This window comes from Podarcis muralis, chromosome 5, assembly GCF_964188315.1.
Source record: "Podarcis muralis chromosome 5, rPodMur119.hap1.1, whole genome shotgun sequence".
NCBI classification, from domain to species: Eukaryota; Metazoa; Chordata; class Lepidosauria; order Squamata; family Lacertidae; genus Podarcis; species Podarcis muralis.
This window is the reverse complement of record NC_135659.1, coordinates 25,971,980-25,989,790: the sequence shown is the minus strand read 5'-3', so window position 1 is coordinate 25,989,790 and position 17,811 is coordinate 25,971,980. Positions and strand designations below refer to the sequence as shown.

At 42.6% G+C, this 17,811-nt stretch overlaps 1 protein-coding gene across 1 annotated transcript in view; it reads left to right on the top strand.

Moving 5' to 3' along the window:
• LOC144327717 (uncharacterized) overlaps positions 1-12,542 on the top strand; it is a 14,440-nt gene extending 1,898 nt beyond the window's left edge. Inside the window, exons 6-17 of the mRNA XM_077928112.1 lie at positions 922-1,038; positions 3,517-3,555; positions 3,691-3,729; positions 3,842-3,871; positions 4,541-4,579; positions 4,704-4,742; positions 6,429-6,458; positions 6,846-6,959; positions 7,552-7,614; positions 8,503-8,541; positions 10,073-10,102; positions 11,683-12,542. Coding sequence (XP_077784238.1) covers positions 922-1,038; positions 3,517-3,555; positions 3,691-3,729; positions 3,842-3,871; positions 4,541-4,579; positions 4,704-4,742; positions 6,429-6,458; positions 6,846-6,959; positions 7,552-7,614; positions 8,503-8,541; positions 10,073-10,102; positions 11,683-11,769 — 666 coding nt within the window. The 3' untranslated portion in view covers positions 11,770-12,542. The remainder of the gene's footprint in view (positions 1-921; positions 1,039-3,516; positions 3,556-3,690; positions 3,730-3,841; positions 3,872-4,540; positions 4,580-4,703; positions 4,743-6,428; positions 6,459-6,845; positions 6,960-7,551; positions 7,615-8,502; positions 8,542-10,072; positions 10,103-11,682) is intronic.
• Positions 12,543-17,811: the final 5,269 nt, after the last annotated feature.

Here is a 17,811-nt window from a genome sequence, read left to right as displayed (position 1 = left end):
GAATCTGGTGGAAGGTGTGGGGGGGGGAGGTGACTTTCTGCCACTTCCTCCCTCTCCCCGCTCCCCCCCCCATCCTTCCATGCTGTCCTGGATGAAGACACTGAGACCCTCCAGAACAGTGTGGCACTGAGGCCTACAGCGGGAGGTTCAAAATTAGCCTCCCCATCCATGATAGGAGTGAAGCCTGGATCCAATCCATACATAAGGAGACAAAAGTGTGGGTTGCCATGAATGGTGCCATCTACTGGGAGATAACTGCCAGTTTCCTTCCCTCTATGCACAAGGGATGCGGGTGGCGCTGTGGGTTAAACCACAGAGCCTAGGACTTGCCGATCAGAAGGTCAGCGGTTCAAATCCCCACAATGGGTTGAGCTCCCGTTGCTCTGTCCCTGCTCCTTCCAACCTAGCAGTTTGAAAGCACGTCAAAGTGCAAGTAGATAAATAGCGGGAAGGTAAACAGTGTTTCTGTGCGCTGCTCTGGTTCTCTAGAAGCGGCTTGGTCATGCTGGCCACATGACCCAGAAGCTGTACGCTGGCTCCCTCGGCCAATAAAGCGAGATGAGCGCCGCAACCCCAGAGTCAGTCACGACTGGACCTAATGGTCAGGGGTCCCTTTACCTTTACCCTTTTCCTCTATTCATGTCCCTAGCAGCCCCTGGAGATCTTTTCCATAGGCTCCTGGGACCTTTCAGAGGAGATTTTCAGGAGGTGCTAGAGACTGGAGGAGGCGAAATCTGCAAAATTTGCCAGTAGTGAATGGATGCCTCCCACTGAATCAAGAGTACTAGCAGGGCCAAGAAGACTTTCTGCTTATTTCTGCTTAGAGAGTGGCTTGCTGTAGATCTTTTGATATGGTAATAGGGTGCATCAGTGACAAACCATCTTTTTAAAAATAAAATAAAATAATTGATTTCTGGACAGGGTGGCTCATACGGTGGCGGCAGCAACCAGTATGGGCAGAGTGGATCATATGGCAGCAGCAGCGGCAGCCAGTATGGGCAGGGTGGATCGTACGGCAGTGGCAGCCAATATGGAAAGGTAAAAAATCCTTTCCCATTTATAATTCTCTTACCATTGACAGTGAATGCGCTTTTATAATTGGAACATTGGCTCCTCCTTAGTACAGGTTTGGTCCATGAGTATTTGGAATTTGAATAGAAGGCTTTTTGTTTAGTCCCAGAAAGAATACTCTGATATAATCATGTTTTAAATATACTTCTAAGATGCGATCATCTTTTAATGCATGGAGCTGAGACATGCATTTGAGAAATCTTGGCAAGGATCTTGAAAATTGGTGTTCTCCTGTTTATCAGAATGTGTTTGCCCCTCAGTCTAATAACTGTTAGGAACCATTATGATAACTGCGAAATAGTAACAAAATACTATGCCGCAGTTCTCCAAATCTGGTCAGCCGAGTTTGCATATTAAGCAAATCTGCTGGCTATGCAAATCAAGAGAAAAAAATGCTGTAACATCAGACACAAGAAAGAAAGAAAGAAAGAAAGAAAGAAAGAAAGAAAGAAAGAGATGAGATCTCAAAATTATTCTCTCTCTCTCTCTTTCTCTCTCTCTCTCTCTGTGTGTAAAATGTCCAGTACATTTTGGCAAAAGCTTTCTTCAAGGGCACTGAAGGACCTATGAAAGAGAAATAAATAAAAAATTTTTTATTTATACCCCGCCCTTCCCGGTTCAGAAAACCAGGCTCAGGGCGGCTAACAACAAATTTAAAACACTTAATTGTGATACAACAAAAAACAGCAAAAAATACAGTATAAAAGCGTGAATAACAATAAATTTAAAGTTCACAAATCAATTTGGGGGGAAATCCATCCAATAAACATTAGATAGTTACCAGGGCTAACTGGCTAAATTAGTCCTATTTGGGCCAGTGCGGAGAATTAGCTGTCGGGTCCCAGAGCAGGTAATCTTCATAAAAAGGGGAGGGGGAGGGAAGAGAGGGGAATAAAAGATCAGGCTAAATTCAAATTGAAAGCCAGGTGGAATAGTTCTGTCTTACAGGCCCTGCGAAAGGAAGTTAAATCCTGCAGGGCCCTGGTCTCATGGGACAGAGCATTCCACCAGGCCGGAGCCATCACTGAAAAGGCCCTGGCCCTGGTGGAGGATAGTCTGACTTCCTTAGGGCCCGGGACCTCTAAACTATGATTAGTCATGGACCTTAAGGTCCTCTGCAGGGCATACCAGGAGAGGCAGTCCCGTAAATACGAGGGCCCTGAGAAAGAAAGAAAGAAAGAAAGAAAGAAAGAAAGAAAGAAAGAAAGAAAGAAAGATATACATAGTCACTCATAATTAAAGAATCCGATTTTTAAAAAGTTAATGGAGGAAAGTAGAATCTTGGGTTAGGGGAGCCAAAATGTAAAGTTGCATTGGAGTTCAGTGTCTGTGGGAGAAGAATCTTGATTTAGGACGAAGGGGAGAGAATGGGGTTGGTATCCACAGGATTTCTTCAAGCACTGGAAATACAGGACTAGGCTTGGAAATCATAAGATTGTATGAGATACTTTGCCTTAAGTTGACTTATTTTTAGAAACCTGTTAAAATCTAGGAAGCGGAAAAGTTGGGCAGCCTTCCCTTCAGATAGATTATAAAAAAGAGCAAATACGTTGACAAGCGGGAGATCGTAAATTGCTTCTTGCATTGCTTTGTAGCCATCAGTTTATGAAAGAGGGAAACAAAGGTGGTTATGGCTGCTTCTCTGTATGGCAATCATAGCTGTGTCTTCCTTCCTAAGACAATGGAAGGCAGACACAGACTTGGCGTCTCACTAAACAATTGGCCAGAATCTTCCTGTGGTTTTGCCTCATATCTCTGGTTCTACAAAGGCTGGCAACTTATTATTTTTTCAGTGGAAGCTGGAAATGTGGCCCAAATGGCCCACGCTGGATGGCATGCTCAGAATCTGGCCAAAACTTGGACAAGCAGGCCATATAGAAATCTTATTTACCATATTTTTTGCTCTATAAGACTCACTTTTTCCCTCCTAAAAAGTAAGGGGAAATGTGTGTGCGTCTTATGGAGCGAATGCAGGCTGCGCAGCTATCCCAGAAGCCAGAACAGCAAGAGGGATCGCTGCTTTCGCTGCGCAGCGATCCCTCTTGCTGTTCTGGCTTCTGAGATTCAGAATATTTTTTTTCTTGTATTCCTCCTCCAAAAACTAGGTGCGTCTTGTGGTCTGGTGTGTCCTATAGAGCGAAAAATACGGTATATCTTTAAAGATACCCCATCGCACACTAGATAGGTCTGCACATGCGTACTGCTGTCAGAAAAATCAGCAATCGGAGCAGTCAGCTGTTCAGAAGGACTGCAGGTGGGAGTAGATCTAGTCTCTTTCTCACGAGCCATAGGAAAGGAACTCTGGATGCAAAGCAAATTGGTGCTGCTCTCATCCAGCATTAGAGACGCATGCAGCTGGGTCAGAATATAGACATTTGCCTGTTTCTGAAGAACCGTACCGCAAAGCACCAGGAGCAGAAACAATCAATTCCTAATTTTTTGCAGAACAACTCTTCCTCAGGAGGCAGTCAGCCTGGTGGAAAGGTAAGAATTTGGCACCTAGCTGGATTGAGGTATAGACGTTCTCTTATTTCCAAAAGAAATCTAAACCACCCAAAGATTGCTTGGCTGCTGCTTTTTTAAAAGGAACAGAAACAAACACTTCCTATTCTTTTACAGAACTCGACTTCTTCAGGAGGCAGCCAGTCTGTTGGACAGGTAAGAAATTAACATGCAGAAAGAGTGTGTGTGGAGGGGGAAAACAACACAAAGAGAAATCGGTATCTTGCCATATTAGCACAGAAATTGATTGGTTGTGTATTGCTTTTAGGGGTCCTCAGGAGGAAGCCAGTCTGGACAGGTAATGTTTAATCAAAATGTTAACATTTCATAAATTTGCTGTAATATTTTATAAATTTGCTTAGATATTTTATGAATTTGCTGCAATATTTTAGAGCAGATGTGCAATTTGTCATTTGCCTGCTCTGTGGGTAAACAGAGGGTAATCGCAATGTGCCTCTCATCTGCATCTCTCATCCCCTTTATTTTATTTATTACATAAATATATTGACTTTTTTCCATGGTGAAATTCAAGGCATCAGACATATATAGGGCTCCCAGGTGGTCTATGGAGACACTGACTAGGCTCAGATCAGCTTAACTTTAGCAAGGTTGCTGTAACATGTGTCTCCATCCCAAAACCAGTGTCAACCACGGATGAGGCCAATCAGCCTCCATTTAACTTTGTTTCTTAACCAGGATTTGAAGCCGATTAATCATGGGCCGCTGGACCACAGACCATCATCGTTCTCCCCTGATTCCTTTACCAAACCTTTTCCACATTTAATGCCTTAAGAGTCAGTTCATATTAGCCTAACCCTCCGCAATCAAGGCTTTTTTCAGTCTGTGTTGACTGTGTAATGGCCACTTTATTTTATCATAAAGCTTTAGTATCATATTCTGCATACTGTATAAAGAGCAGAAAGCCATTGCTATATATATGACCTGTGTTTTCACTGTATAATTACAGGGTTCAGCATCCCCTTCAGGAAGCCAGCAGGGTAGTCCGGTAAGCATTTTTCCCTCACACAATTGATACTGTAATTACTGGGTGCTATTGGTGAACTCTTGTGTAGTGATAGATAGACAAGTTTAGAACATGAAAGCCTGTTGGTTTGTTTTTGCAAATATAGAGCTCATCATACTCCGGAGGCAGGCAGCCTGGTGGACAGGTAAGTATTCTCTCATTATTATGCTTGTTAATTGCGTGCCCAGGCGGAGACACCCCCCGGCCCCGAGAGACCACCAGAAAGAATAATGACTCATGACAACGTGTTATGGGATTAAAAATTGGCCACAACTTTATTAAACCTTTCAGACGTAGGAAGACCTTGGCTTAGGCATTGGGGCTCTTCAGGGTGAATGGGATATGGGAGGGTGCACAGCAAGACGCTTGTGTATGCTGGCAGCCCACCCCATATCCCCGCAACGCAGGGGAGTTCACTGACAACCTTTCAGTGTATGGCCAGAGACTCCCATATACAAACCCCTTTAAGAGGTGAAATATACTTGGAGTCGAGAGTGGATTTCATGCTCTTTATTCAGCTCATAGTGGTGAGGAGGAATGGAAGTTCCCCCAGAATGTCTGCTTTATATACATTATTTACACAATGGGCCCCACGTCATTGGCTAATTCCGGAATTTTCCTGTAGGCCAATCAGGTTGCGGATTCACTTCCACCTGGAGCTGGATTGGGTGGCTCCTGTGGACCAATCAGACTGCTGCATTCTGGATCCTATTGTTCTAGGAGCAATCAGACTGCTGCATTCTGAATCTTATTGTTATAGGACCAATCAGACTGCTGCATTCTGAATCCTATTGTTCTAGGACCAATCAGACTGCTGCATTTTGGATCCTATTCAACTCAGTATATAACACCCCTCCCCTCTAAGTTCCAGTCCTGCCCGGGAGGTTGCATTCATAGTCCTCAAGGTCACCACTTCACGTCCCGTCCCGTCCCCATTTAGGAAAGATAGACTAAAGGATTCCGCCCAAGGCCTAAAACCGCCAAAGTTGTGACGAATTGCTACAGGGAAGGCAAAACCTGCCAATGCAAGGAAATTCCTTCCCGGCTCTTCAACAACAACCATCCAAAGACCGTAGCAGCGCCCGCTGAACAGGAAGGAAAATGGTTAACCTGCAAAAAAGCATTAAACAAAGGGAGGGTTGGGTAAGTGGGTGAAGCTCCGGAACCGATCACATGGTTGCTGCCGGCTTCGCCTCCTATTTAAGCAGCTGGCCCCACCTCCCTGCAGGGCTGATTGGCAACTGAGGTTTGGCGGGAACGTCCAATGACTAGCACAGGAAGCAGGCCAGCCCAACCAGCTGGTGGGTTCCAAATGGGCCGCGGTGCCATGTGCGGTCCCGCAAAGGGTGCCCACAAAGAAAGGTGTGAGTGCTCATTGCATACATTCAGCCAGCTGAATGTACCTGAATTTTTAAGAAAACAGACCCTGTGCAAACAGGGTTGCTATCTAATGTAGGCAACGCAACAGAAATGAAACACAAAGAAGAATATCAAAACCGAAACCTTAGCAATGTTCGGAAAATGCATCTTGGAAGAACTAAGAGCTGAAATTTTAGGGTCCAGAATAATAATAATAATTAATAATAATTTTATTATTTATATCCCACGCATCTTGCTGGGTTTCCCCAGTCACTTTGGGCGGCTTACAACGCATAAAGAATTGTAAAACGCTAAACATTTTAAAAATTCCCGATACAGGGTTGCGTTTCGTGATTTTTAAAGTGTAAAGAATCATTGATCAATCTTAATCCACACAAAATTCCTCCATAAAAACGGCATTCTAGTAAGATTGCTAAAGAAATATGACAAGTGTTTTGTGTTTTCTTTTCAGCCTGGGTGTTATTGTCCAGGTGGAATGACTGTAAGTACCCATTGCCTGCTGTATTCATTTTTATGTTTTGGAAGCTACGGTATATGAGACGGATGCATTTGTTTGTGTGTGTTTGTATATTTATGAATGAGCTACTTTCCAAAACTCCTGTTTTCTGCAGCATGAGTGCAGCTAATTCATTTGTGGTCGCCCACCTAATCTCTTGTGTGTACTGTGTCAGTTATTAAATGTTTGAGGCTAGTCTGTTGTGGCATATATTTTAAACCTATCTATATTACCCTTAAAAGATACAAACAAATGGCATTATTTCTAAGTAATTGTCCTTCTGACCCCACCCTTATAGTGGACAAGGAATAAACTTCAACCACATGAATTGCATTAAAAACCTGGCTTGTGTGTGTGTGTGTGTTTTTACAGGGTTCTCAGTCAGGAAGTAGCCAGTATGGTGGCAGCCAAGGCGGCCAGTATGGTGGTTGGCAAGGAAACCAATATGGCGGCAACAGTCAATATGGTGGTGGACGATACGGACAAGTAAGGAACAATTTTAAACAGAATTTACATTTAGGAGCTCGTGACATATTTTTGTTTTTCAAAAAGCAACCTTGAAGCCCTTGATTTGGTTCAGGGCTATTTTGTGGGGTAACCAATTTCAGTGTGCCAATTTTGTGCAGCTAGTAGTCGTGGAGATTGAAACCTAGAGGCATCCATATTGTGCCTGTATCCCTTTCAGCTTTGAATAATATTGGGGGAGAGGGGTTGCATTGAAAAACTTCTACAGAGGCAATGGATTATACCCTCTTCCCCAGTGCAAAAAGAGAAACCATCACAGGAGCTCCAGTCACAGTACTCCAACATCTTACTTAGTTTGGTCTATATATGGAGCTTCCCCCCCCCTTTTCTTTTTTACATGAGTGGCGGATAAAATCAGAGCTTCCCTTTACAGGATTGTACCAAAATGGTAGAAACCAAAGTAGCCAGCGTGGTCGTGGACAAGACAGAAATTTTCTCTACAGCATTAACAAATAAAATATTGGTGTTTACATTATATATATATATATATATATATATATATTTATATATATATATATAATTATTTATTTTCTCATTTCTGTTTTGCTTCTAGGGTTACCCCTATGGAAGTAGCCAATATGGTGGCGGACGGCTAGGCAGCCAATATGGTGGATATGTAAGGACTGTTTAACAAATGTATTTGTTATTTATAAGCACCAATAACCTTTGTAGAACTAACTTCTCAGTAAATCATCATAGAGCCATGCTAAATTGCTTTGACCTCTCAATATGATATGGCAATGAGCTTTATGCTTTTCAGAGCCGAGACAAAATTTATCAGAAGACATTTTTTCTGAGGAAGTTTGGAGATTTTTCTTTTTCTCACCCTCAGAGAAAAATAAGGCAGCTTTCTCACAATACCCTCACTATTTTTTGTTGCCACTGCCCTGTCCCCCTCACAGTGCCACAGAATTCTGCTAGGTCTTGCATGTTGTTTGGAGGATTCAAAATGGCGGGCAGGATGTCAACATGATTGCTGCTCTTTCCAATGGCAGCAAAGAGAACAAAGCTGCCGTCACTCCTAATCTTTCCCAGTTACAGTGAAACTCAACAGGCTTAGCCAGTGCCTCATGAGAACCGTGTGTGAAACTGGGCAACAAAAGGGTTTTATGGCAGATACACAGATATTCCTCAGCAGACAAGTAGGCATGGCAGTAGTTCTCTCAGGGTAGAAAGTTTGAAAATGCTTAATGTCATCCTTATGAAGTAGGCTTCCCCCCGGCTCTTTCAAAATATGTGACTAAATACTTTTAAAACCAAAGACTGTTTACACACTGATGCTGAGAAGTGAGGGACAATCCTGTATCTGCTTACCTGGGAGTAAACTCCATTGAACCCAATGGAGCTTTCTTCTGAGTTTACATTTCTAGGATTGTGCTGTACCCTCGGTTGGAATCAGTGGCCAGTGTTCACAAGGAGGACCATAACTGAGTAGGTGATTCCTCCACGTCAGCCGGATAGTAGTGCACGTTTTCTAGATTTAATGGATTTCTCATTTTTACAGGGTTCACCATACGGAAGTAGGCCATATGGTTCCAACAAGGTAAGCAGCCTTTCTGCATTAGCTTTTAGTCTTCTTCTTGGCTTGGAGAGCATTTCTAAAAGTATATATATGACTTGGAAAGTATCAGCAAAGCTCCTAAATAGTCCGGGACGGTAATCAATCATAAAGCACTCGACCCAGTATTACAACTGGTTTATTGCATGTCAAGGCCTCCCAGGACACCACCAAATAAAGACACAGTTCACACAACATTTTGGTTTTGGTTTTTGGCATAATTTTGGCCACAGCGTTATTGAATTACAGTATGGGAGTGGTTGCTTAGGCATTGGTTAGCGACTATCTGTTCCCACATAGAGGTAGGAACAGAACTGACAACCACAAGCCTGCGAAAGTCAGTAAGGGTAAAAATTTTGGGGGAGAGAATAGAGCTGGGCGCCAGGCTCTCACCTCTCCCCAGATTCTCCCAGGGGTTCTTGCGTGGCCCTAGCCCCTTGCCAGGGGTTCGGACAAGAGCATGGCGAGCCCCTGGATTCCTTTACTGGAATTCCCTTGCAGCAGCAGCATTGGAGGGGCAGGCACAGCCAACCACATCCCCTCCACCAACCAAAATTAACCAATGCCTAACCGCAACCTTACAAGTTGTGACGATTTGCTACGCAGTAGGCAAAAAACCAAATGGCACCAGCCAATCAGCCAAATGGTAAAAATTCCTACCAGGCCCCTGCTCCAAAAGCAGACGACCCCATGACAGGCATAGCAAGGTCGGCACGAACAAACCCTAAATATAGGGAGGGTGGGCAGGTAATCCGATGTGCGCAGCGAAAAGAGGAAGCTCAATGCTGCGCACAGGGAATAAATAGCACTCCCATCAATCAAACAATTCTGCAACATTAAATTCTACCCAGCAACAATTGGAGGTGCCCAATCAAACTCGTGGCCATCCATACTAACCCGCCCGGCAACAGGGGATGTCATGGTTGCCCCCACCGCAACATGTGCTCTCCATGAAGGAGAACTCGCTTTATCATGTGCTGTGATATTTTCACAAGTTAACACTAATTGCCTAATCCAATATATCTCTACACAAAAGTAAGCTTGACTGAATTCAGTGGGATTTACTTCCTAGTAAGTGTGCTTAGAATTGCTGCCTAAAACACACTTTCATGGGAGTTGTTGGCCTTTAATTCAGCCAGACTTCTTCACAAATAAACAAGTATAGGAATGTGCCACAAGTCTGTGATCGTGTGTATTCTTAAAGAGTAAATTTTGTTGATCAATCTGCATGGTTGCAGTTTTCTGTGCCCTTACAGAAGAAAGTGCCTTGCTTCTGTGTAGGAATGCTGCCAAATTCCTCCTTGGCAAAAATCTGCCACATCTTAGAAATCTGGAGGGAACTGTGTTTCAACAAGAAAAGGGGAAATTCCGGGCTCTGGAGGTCCCATCATGAGCCAGAGGCTCCCAGGCTATGCACAGAAAGGCCTCTGCACCTTGAGGCCATATGAGGACTTACTATGAATGTGCCGAGGCTGAGTTGCTGAAATAATTTGCACTCATTTCCCCCCTTCTGCAGGGTTTTCAAAGCAATCAGACTCCTCACTCTGTAAGTACACTGTTTTCAGAACATTTACACACACCCTTCCTTATTTCTGTTAAATGACAACGGCCATGTTCACAAATAATCCTGTGAACAATATTGGATGGTATTGAATCGGTGGCATAGACTAGAAATGTGCATTGATCTTCTTGTGGAACTTTTGGTTGACTGCCACATCTGGGCTGCTGCTGCTGCTGCTTCTTCTAACCATGCTTTGAAGTGATGCACTGGAGTCTAAGGGAGCAGACACCTTTTTCTCTCTCTTGTATATCCACCCAATGTATGTGTACAGTAGAAATGTGGAATGGGTTTTTCAAAGGGAGGGTGCAGGAGACACTCCAGGTATTTTCTCCACTTCCACTTCACTTCTGGTATCAGAGCTGCATAGGGAGAAAATTACCTATTATTTAAATGGAAGTTTGCACATATCTTTTGTCCGAAAAGGGTTCTTATAGTAACTCGTAAAAATTACAGTCCTGTTAACATTTTGTAGTTGGACTTTAGCCAAAGGATCCTAAGTCATAGGATAAAAGGATGGGTTATCCGGAAGGTAAACAGTGAAGTATCCTCAGGAACTATCCAGAGATTGATGCTATTTAATCTCAGTCATCATAATGCAGTGGCAGAGTGGACTGTACCACTGCGTTCTGAAGGTGGTGCGCGCCATTTTTTGGAAGTTTCCCACAAGTTTACTGCAAACAAAACAAAAACCTAGCACGTGAGGGAGAAAGGTTTTATCCTGGCCTCTTCTCTGTTTGAAATTTCCACTTTCAAGTACATGTCTGGGCTACTGCTTTTTAACACAGGGAAACATTTAACGATTATGATGCTTCCACTGGCAGTCTGAAGCGGTACAGTTCATTCTACCGCCTCATGAGCAGACAAGACCTTATTCATAAACGATCCGCAGTCAGGTGGTCGGGTTTGTGGATGCCACCAAGTTATTTGCGATGGTGGGAATCCAAGCAGATTACGAAACCTTCCAAATGGAGCTCTCCAAACTGGGGAATGGGCAACAAAATAAATGCCCACCAAAATTCAGTGGAAGAAAGGGCCAAGGGATTCACATTGTGGCCAATAGGCACTGAAAGGATCTGTGACTCCCCAGCAAAGGTAGTTCACTTTAAACATCAATTCATTGTGTGCCAGCCATGAAACATGCATATTTTATGATGCAAATTACTAGCAGAAGGGATTGAAAATAAAAAGTGATGAGTGCCATAATGCCATTATAGAAGTCTCTTGTGTGTGTGCATTAGGAATACTGTGTGCTAGGATATTGCAGAGCTAGAAAAAGGTGCAGAAAATGACTACTGCCCAAATGACTAAGCAGTTAAAGCACTTTCCTATGAGGAAAGGCTAAGGTTGCATTCTTAGGCCTACTGACCTGAGAATAAGCCTCACTGAACCTAATTGAGAGAAATCATGTATAGAACTGCTGTAAAGTGTTGTGGGGCTTTGTTGTATGGGGTAAATATGAGGGCTGAAAGAGGTTTCTACAACTATGCAGAAAGGGGATTTTTTTCACCGCCTCACAATACTAGAAACTGATTCTAGAGTAATTATATGTGTGTGTTCTTTTGCAGGACGCTTCTGGGAAACAACCCATCTTCAGCCTGATACTTTTCAGTGTTCTGGCACCTCTACTGTCTCTTATTCAGTGGATGATCTAAACTTCTGAAGCCATACCAATGAGGAAGATTGCCTTCTTCAACAGAATACTACTTTCTATAAGAAACGATTGAGTCGAATTTATGGACTGATAAAACATTTATTCCTCCCCATCCCCACCCCTGGGTTACCAATGCAATAGGTCATGACACTGACTCTTCTTGTCTCTTTATTTTCATAGCAGAGCTTCATATGTGTCGTATGAAGTAGGGATATTAATTGCAAGAAATATGATGCTTTATCTCACAAGCTTGAGCATTCCTATATTCATACAAATAGGTTTTTACTGATAGGGCTGAGCTTGTATTGGATACACAAATTAAAATTCCACAATATTTCTGTAAATCCCCTCTTGCCTAACTTGCCTTCCAAAGGCCAAGCAAAATGGCCACAATAATATGGAGCAAAAGTTGATTGATTCTGTCCTGCTCAAAGCTAGCAATTGCATCCTGTCCCAGCTTTTTGGTGGTGCCCTCTCTTCACTAGAGCTCCAGTCCTTACTTGTGTGGCATCATCTTACTTACAAGAGGGTGGGAGACTGCTCAGGCTCCCTTTTCTCCAGCCAGCTCCAGTAGATCAACTCTAGCTCCTCCCTAAGTTACCAGTTGCCAGCTACCCTACAACATAGTTATAATTTTTGTTTTTGTTTTAAATCAGCCCCATCCAGTCTGTAACTCAAAAGACTTGCCTTTCAGACACCTCTCAAGCAGGGATGAGGACATACATTTTGAGAAGGCTTAGTTCTAAAATTACAAATGTTTGGGTTATGTTCTTTTTATTTAAAAACAACACCCACCCCTACTTGTGGATTCCCCCCCCCCCCATGAACAGACTCTTAGAAAGAAATGTGATAGCATCACATACAGTATGTACCAGGTACACTAGTGATGATCTAAATTTAAAATGTTTAATTACATTGCCTCTGAGCCACTAATACAATGGGGTGGGTTTTTTTTTCCTGCAACAGCATGCTTTGTGTTTGCATATAACTTTTTAAAAGGTTTCAGAAATTTAAGACCACTTAAATTCCTGTCATCTTTAGTATAACATGTCCTTAAACTTAAAAACGGCATAGGCATTTTAAAATGGGCCTTTTGTTTGTATAGAATTAGGACGACACAACATTATCCATAATTCAGTTAAGACAGACTAGTTGCAATTAAATTAGTGTGTTTATTAAGCACATCTGGAGTCAGAATTCAGCAGTGCTTGAAGGGGGATCAAACCCTAATTCTACTGGGTTTTTTTTAATCCCACTTCAAGTACTTCAGATAATAAAAATACAAAGAGTTTCTCAAAGTGTATGTTCATAGGACCCCGCTTATTTTTATGGTTGTTAAATTGTTTTTCATGTTGTAATTTAATGTTCTTGAGACCTTAGAGTGAAGGGCGAGAAATAAAAAATAAAATAAACAATAGGTGTTTATTTTACTGGGTGTTGTTCATAGCTCAAAATCAGAATTCAGGACATTCTAAACAATACTACATGGCTATTAAAGTCCTTATTGTAACATCCCTAAAGCAGGAACCTCCATAACACGTTAGAAGCTATAAAATACAAGATTGAGCCTAAACTCCATTAAAATTCTATGGACCTTTGGTAGTCAAATAATTGTCAGGAAAGGGTTTTTCAGTCTCACTCTTAAGGCAGTCATATTCAAAGTAAACCCTTTGGAATTGAAGGACTCAAGTCACTTAAGTCCATTTCAATGGATCTACTCTGAGTATAAGTAACCATGGCTCCTCCCCCCTTAGTGTTCACATGTGCCTAATTCTTTAAAGCTTGCATCATTGTTTTACATAGCTTGCGGCAAAAACACATTTTTTCCTCAAATAAGGCTTTTAGGATTCTGTTCAAAACCAATTGATAGATACAACTTCGAAAGGTCTTTAGGATGTAATATACTGTTCATTTGAATAGGTATTAAATTGTTCTAATAAATTTATTATTGGTTTCATACGAACTGCCGTGTCTTTGCAATTTGTTGTTCTATTTTCAGTAACTGTATTTGAGAGACTGAAGAAGCCAATTTACGTGGGTTTCATAAAGTTTATGCTTGGGAACATAAGCTAGATATTCTGGCTATATGTGGAAACAGGAATGCCTAAAGGTTTATTTAAGGAAATGTAGTGCTTTAGGGAAACTAAGGGAATCTGGTGCTTTCATATAGCTGGAAATAGACACCAAAGCAACATAGATGGGGCAAATACTGCCCTCATGTTATATGCTTCTGAAATATAATTAATTGTGTATTTCAGGATGTTGACATACATAATTCAACCTCCTCCACCCACCCTCTATATATTCTTTCTAATGTCAGTAGATGTAATCACTTACACATCCCATATGATGAGCTAGGATGTGTGTCTCTTGCAAGATGGGATAAGAGTAGGAAGGAATGATGAACATGAATCAAAGATCTCCCTTTGCCAAAATGAACTATTCTATGACAGACTGACGTTGTTGTTTTGTATACACCACCGAATGAATAAATAAATAAATGTTTCAGTTGTTGTTGTTTAGTCGTTTAGTCGTATCCGACTCTTCGTGACCCCATGGACCAGAGCACGCCAGGCACCTCTGTCCTCCACTACCTCTCGCAGTTTGGTCAAACTCATGCTGGTAACCTCAAAAACACTATCCAACCATCTCGTCCTCTGTCGCCCCGTTCTCCTTGTGCCCTCCATCTTTCCCAGCATCAGTGTCTTCTCCAGGGGGTCTTCTCTTCTCATGAGGTGGCCAAAGTACTGGAGCCTCAGCTTCACGATCTGTCCTTCCAGTGAGCACTCAGGGCTGATTTCCTTAAGAATGGATGCATTTGATCTTCTTGCAGTCCATGGGACTCTCAAGAGTCTTCTCCAGCACCATAATTCAAAAGCATCAATTCTTCGGCGATCAGCCTTCTTTATGGTCCAGCTCTCACTTCCATACATCACTACTGGGAAAACCATGGCTTTAACTATACGGACCTTTGTTGGCAAGGTGACATCTCTACTTCTCAAGATGCTGTCCAGGCCTGTCATTGCCCTTCTCCCAAGAAGCAGGCGTCTTTTAATTTCGTGGCTGCTGTCACCATCTGCAGTGATCATGGAGCCCAAGAAAGTAAAATCTCTCACTGCCTCCATTTCTTCCTCTTCTATTTGCCAGGAGGTGATGGGACCAGTGGCCATGATCTTCGTTTTTTTGATGTTGAGCTTCAGACCATATTTTGCGCTCTCCTCTTTCACCCTCATTAAAAGGTTCTTTAATTCCTCCTCACTTTCTGCCATCAAGGTTGTGTCATCTGCATATCTGAGGTTGTTGATATTTCTTCCGGCAATCTTAATTCCAGCTTGGGATTCATCCAGCCCAGCCTTTCGCATGATGTATTCTGCATATAAATTAAATAAGCAGGGAGACAAAATACAGCCTTGTCGTACTCCTTTCCCAATTTTGAACCCATCAGTTGTTCCATATCCAGTTCTAACTGTAGCTTCTTGGAACTGGATATGGAACAACTGATGGGTTCAAAATGTTTCAGTAGAATGGCTGAAATGCAGCTGGGGGGGGGGAGCTTTGAATAATTGTGCAGATAAGCCCGTCTTTAACTTTTTCTAAGATAATACAATTTTAAGTGCTCATCAACAAATCCAATGTTTAAAATTCCACTAGGGAATTTTGTGGCCAGGCTAGTTCTGTGCAAATGAACATTAAATTTAGGAATTTACAGATGGCTGGCCACAATATAGCTTCCATTGCTGAAAGCATTTATTAGCGCCTTTCATCCGTGGGTTCAGAATTGGCCTCCACAGTCACTTATGGACTCACTGTTACGACCGTGTTCATGGAAGACAATCTCACTCAGCTACGAGTGATCACAAGAAGAAGAACCTGCATTCATAGCATCTCAGGACAAAGCCAGCCACACAGACTGTTTCACAGATAAAGTTTTAAAGAGGGCATTGTGCATTCCACACCGGGGACCACACTGCAGCAAATACTACACTAACAGTCTACCGTGAGAAGAGGACCTTAGTGCCATGTATAAATTCATATTTATATCCGGTACCAGAGACATACTGGTACATAACATTCTGTAAAGTCACACAGCATATATTATCATTCTGTGCATCTAGCCAGAAAAGAGACATAATGGAACCGGCATGGACACACAATTCTCTATTTGTGGCTGTGGCTTCATCATTGCCTTCACTTTTCACTTGCTACACCTGCCACTCCCAAATATTCTTCAGAGAATATGAGTTAAGGAAGAACTCAGGGTTCTTGTTTCAGCAACAGAAACTTAATAGCATTCTAAGAGAGCACAATAGGCCTTTAAAAGAAGAGAAACATACCCAAAGGCCTTATGAATCTGGAATTGCAAGCAATGAACAGGAAAAGCCAGTTTGGCACCATTATAATGCCCAGGACTGACCTGCTTACATACTTTGACTTGCTTTACCAGAAAGAACAACTATGTTAGGAACTTGCACAATGGCTACTGAAAATGTCATTCATAATTACCAACCCCTGTGACACATGGTAGTTTCCAAAGACACAATGGTATCATAATGGACACTCGCAAAGTTTTTATTAACATGCTTTCAGCTGTTTGCAGTTCAGCTTGACAGTTCACTCTCTGCTTTTGAATTTTCAGACAAGATATCAAAAGCAAATTTATGAAGCCCTTGGTGGGCTGCCATTCATGGTGGGTGGGGTGCATTTTGCTTGAATGGTCACAGATATGTAGGTTTATCCAGTGGCGTAGCGTGGGGGGTGCAGGGGGGGCCGGCCGCACCGGGCGCAACATCTGGGGTTAGGGCAAATCCACAGGTTAGGGGGGCACAAATCCACGGGTTAGGGGGCGCAAATTACTTGCCTTGCCCCGGGTGCTGACAACCCACGCTACGCCACTGGGTTTATCTTAGGTGGTGGGAAGGCAAATGTTATTTGGAAGGGGGCCAAGGAAGATCCTGTCTACCTGCCGTGTCTCACAAATATTGTGAGCACAAAATTTAAACAATGTCCTTTATAGTTTGTTATAAGAAAAATACTGCTCCCTTTCCCTTATGGGGTATCTAAGAGCCCATACAGATTCCTTAAGTAGGTTCTCTATTGGTAGGAGAAAATAACAGAGGCCAACCAGGGAATATTGAGAAGCAAAGCAGCTAGTAAGCCTGATCTTTATTAAACTGTTGCAACAGGGTCCCCTGCTCACCCCATGCCGGGAGGGCGGAGAGGAACCTAGAACAATGGTGTTCAAGCTCTTATATAGACATTTGAAAATTGCCTCCCCTGTAGCTCAAGATCACCCCGCAAAACATCATACATACCATACATCACTGAAGGGGAGGTCTACAGCAGAAAACCTGTCTGCCAGGATACCTAATAATGGTCACTGATTGCTTTTACCTAGGCATCCTGGCCATTCTTTTGTTCCTGAATCCAGGTCACAGGCTCACCCTATTCATACACAGATATGCCCTTAAGACAGGATTTGTGAGCAAAGAGACAACGGGGAGGTTTTCCCATTTCCTTCCTCCTTGCAGAGAAACATTTCAGGTCCATTGGGGAGAGTCAAAATGGTTTCAGGATTGCTCTCCTGTACTGTTTCAGACACATACCGGTAGTTTATATACTTATGTATGTGTTTGCCTTGTAAATTTATGAACATATGATTTATATATACGCGACCTGAGAATTCCTATAACACTGTTCTTGAAAGTTACCCATTCTCGAGTAGAAGAAAAAGAGATAATGTTTAACATGAAGGAGAAAATAATAATAATAAAATAATAATAATAATAATAATAATAATAATAATAATAATAATAATAATAATAATAATAGTAGTAGTAGTAGTAATAATAAACTGTGTGAAAAAAGATAGGCTTATGGCACCATAAACCTGTCCCAGGACTGTGCATGGCACTTGTAAAAAGGGGTGGAAGAGGTGGGGCAGGACGAGGGGTGCCTGCTGCCCTCCGCTCGCTTCCAGCCCTTCAGCCTCCTTTCCCCGGCCCTGCGGAAAGCTTCTCCCGCCCGGACTCCGGGGTTCCCCGAG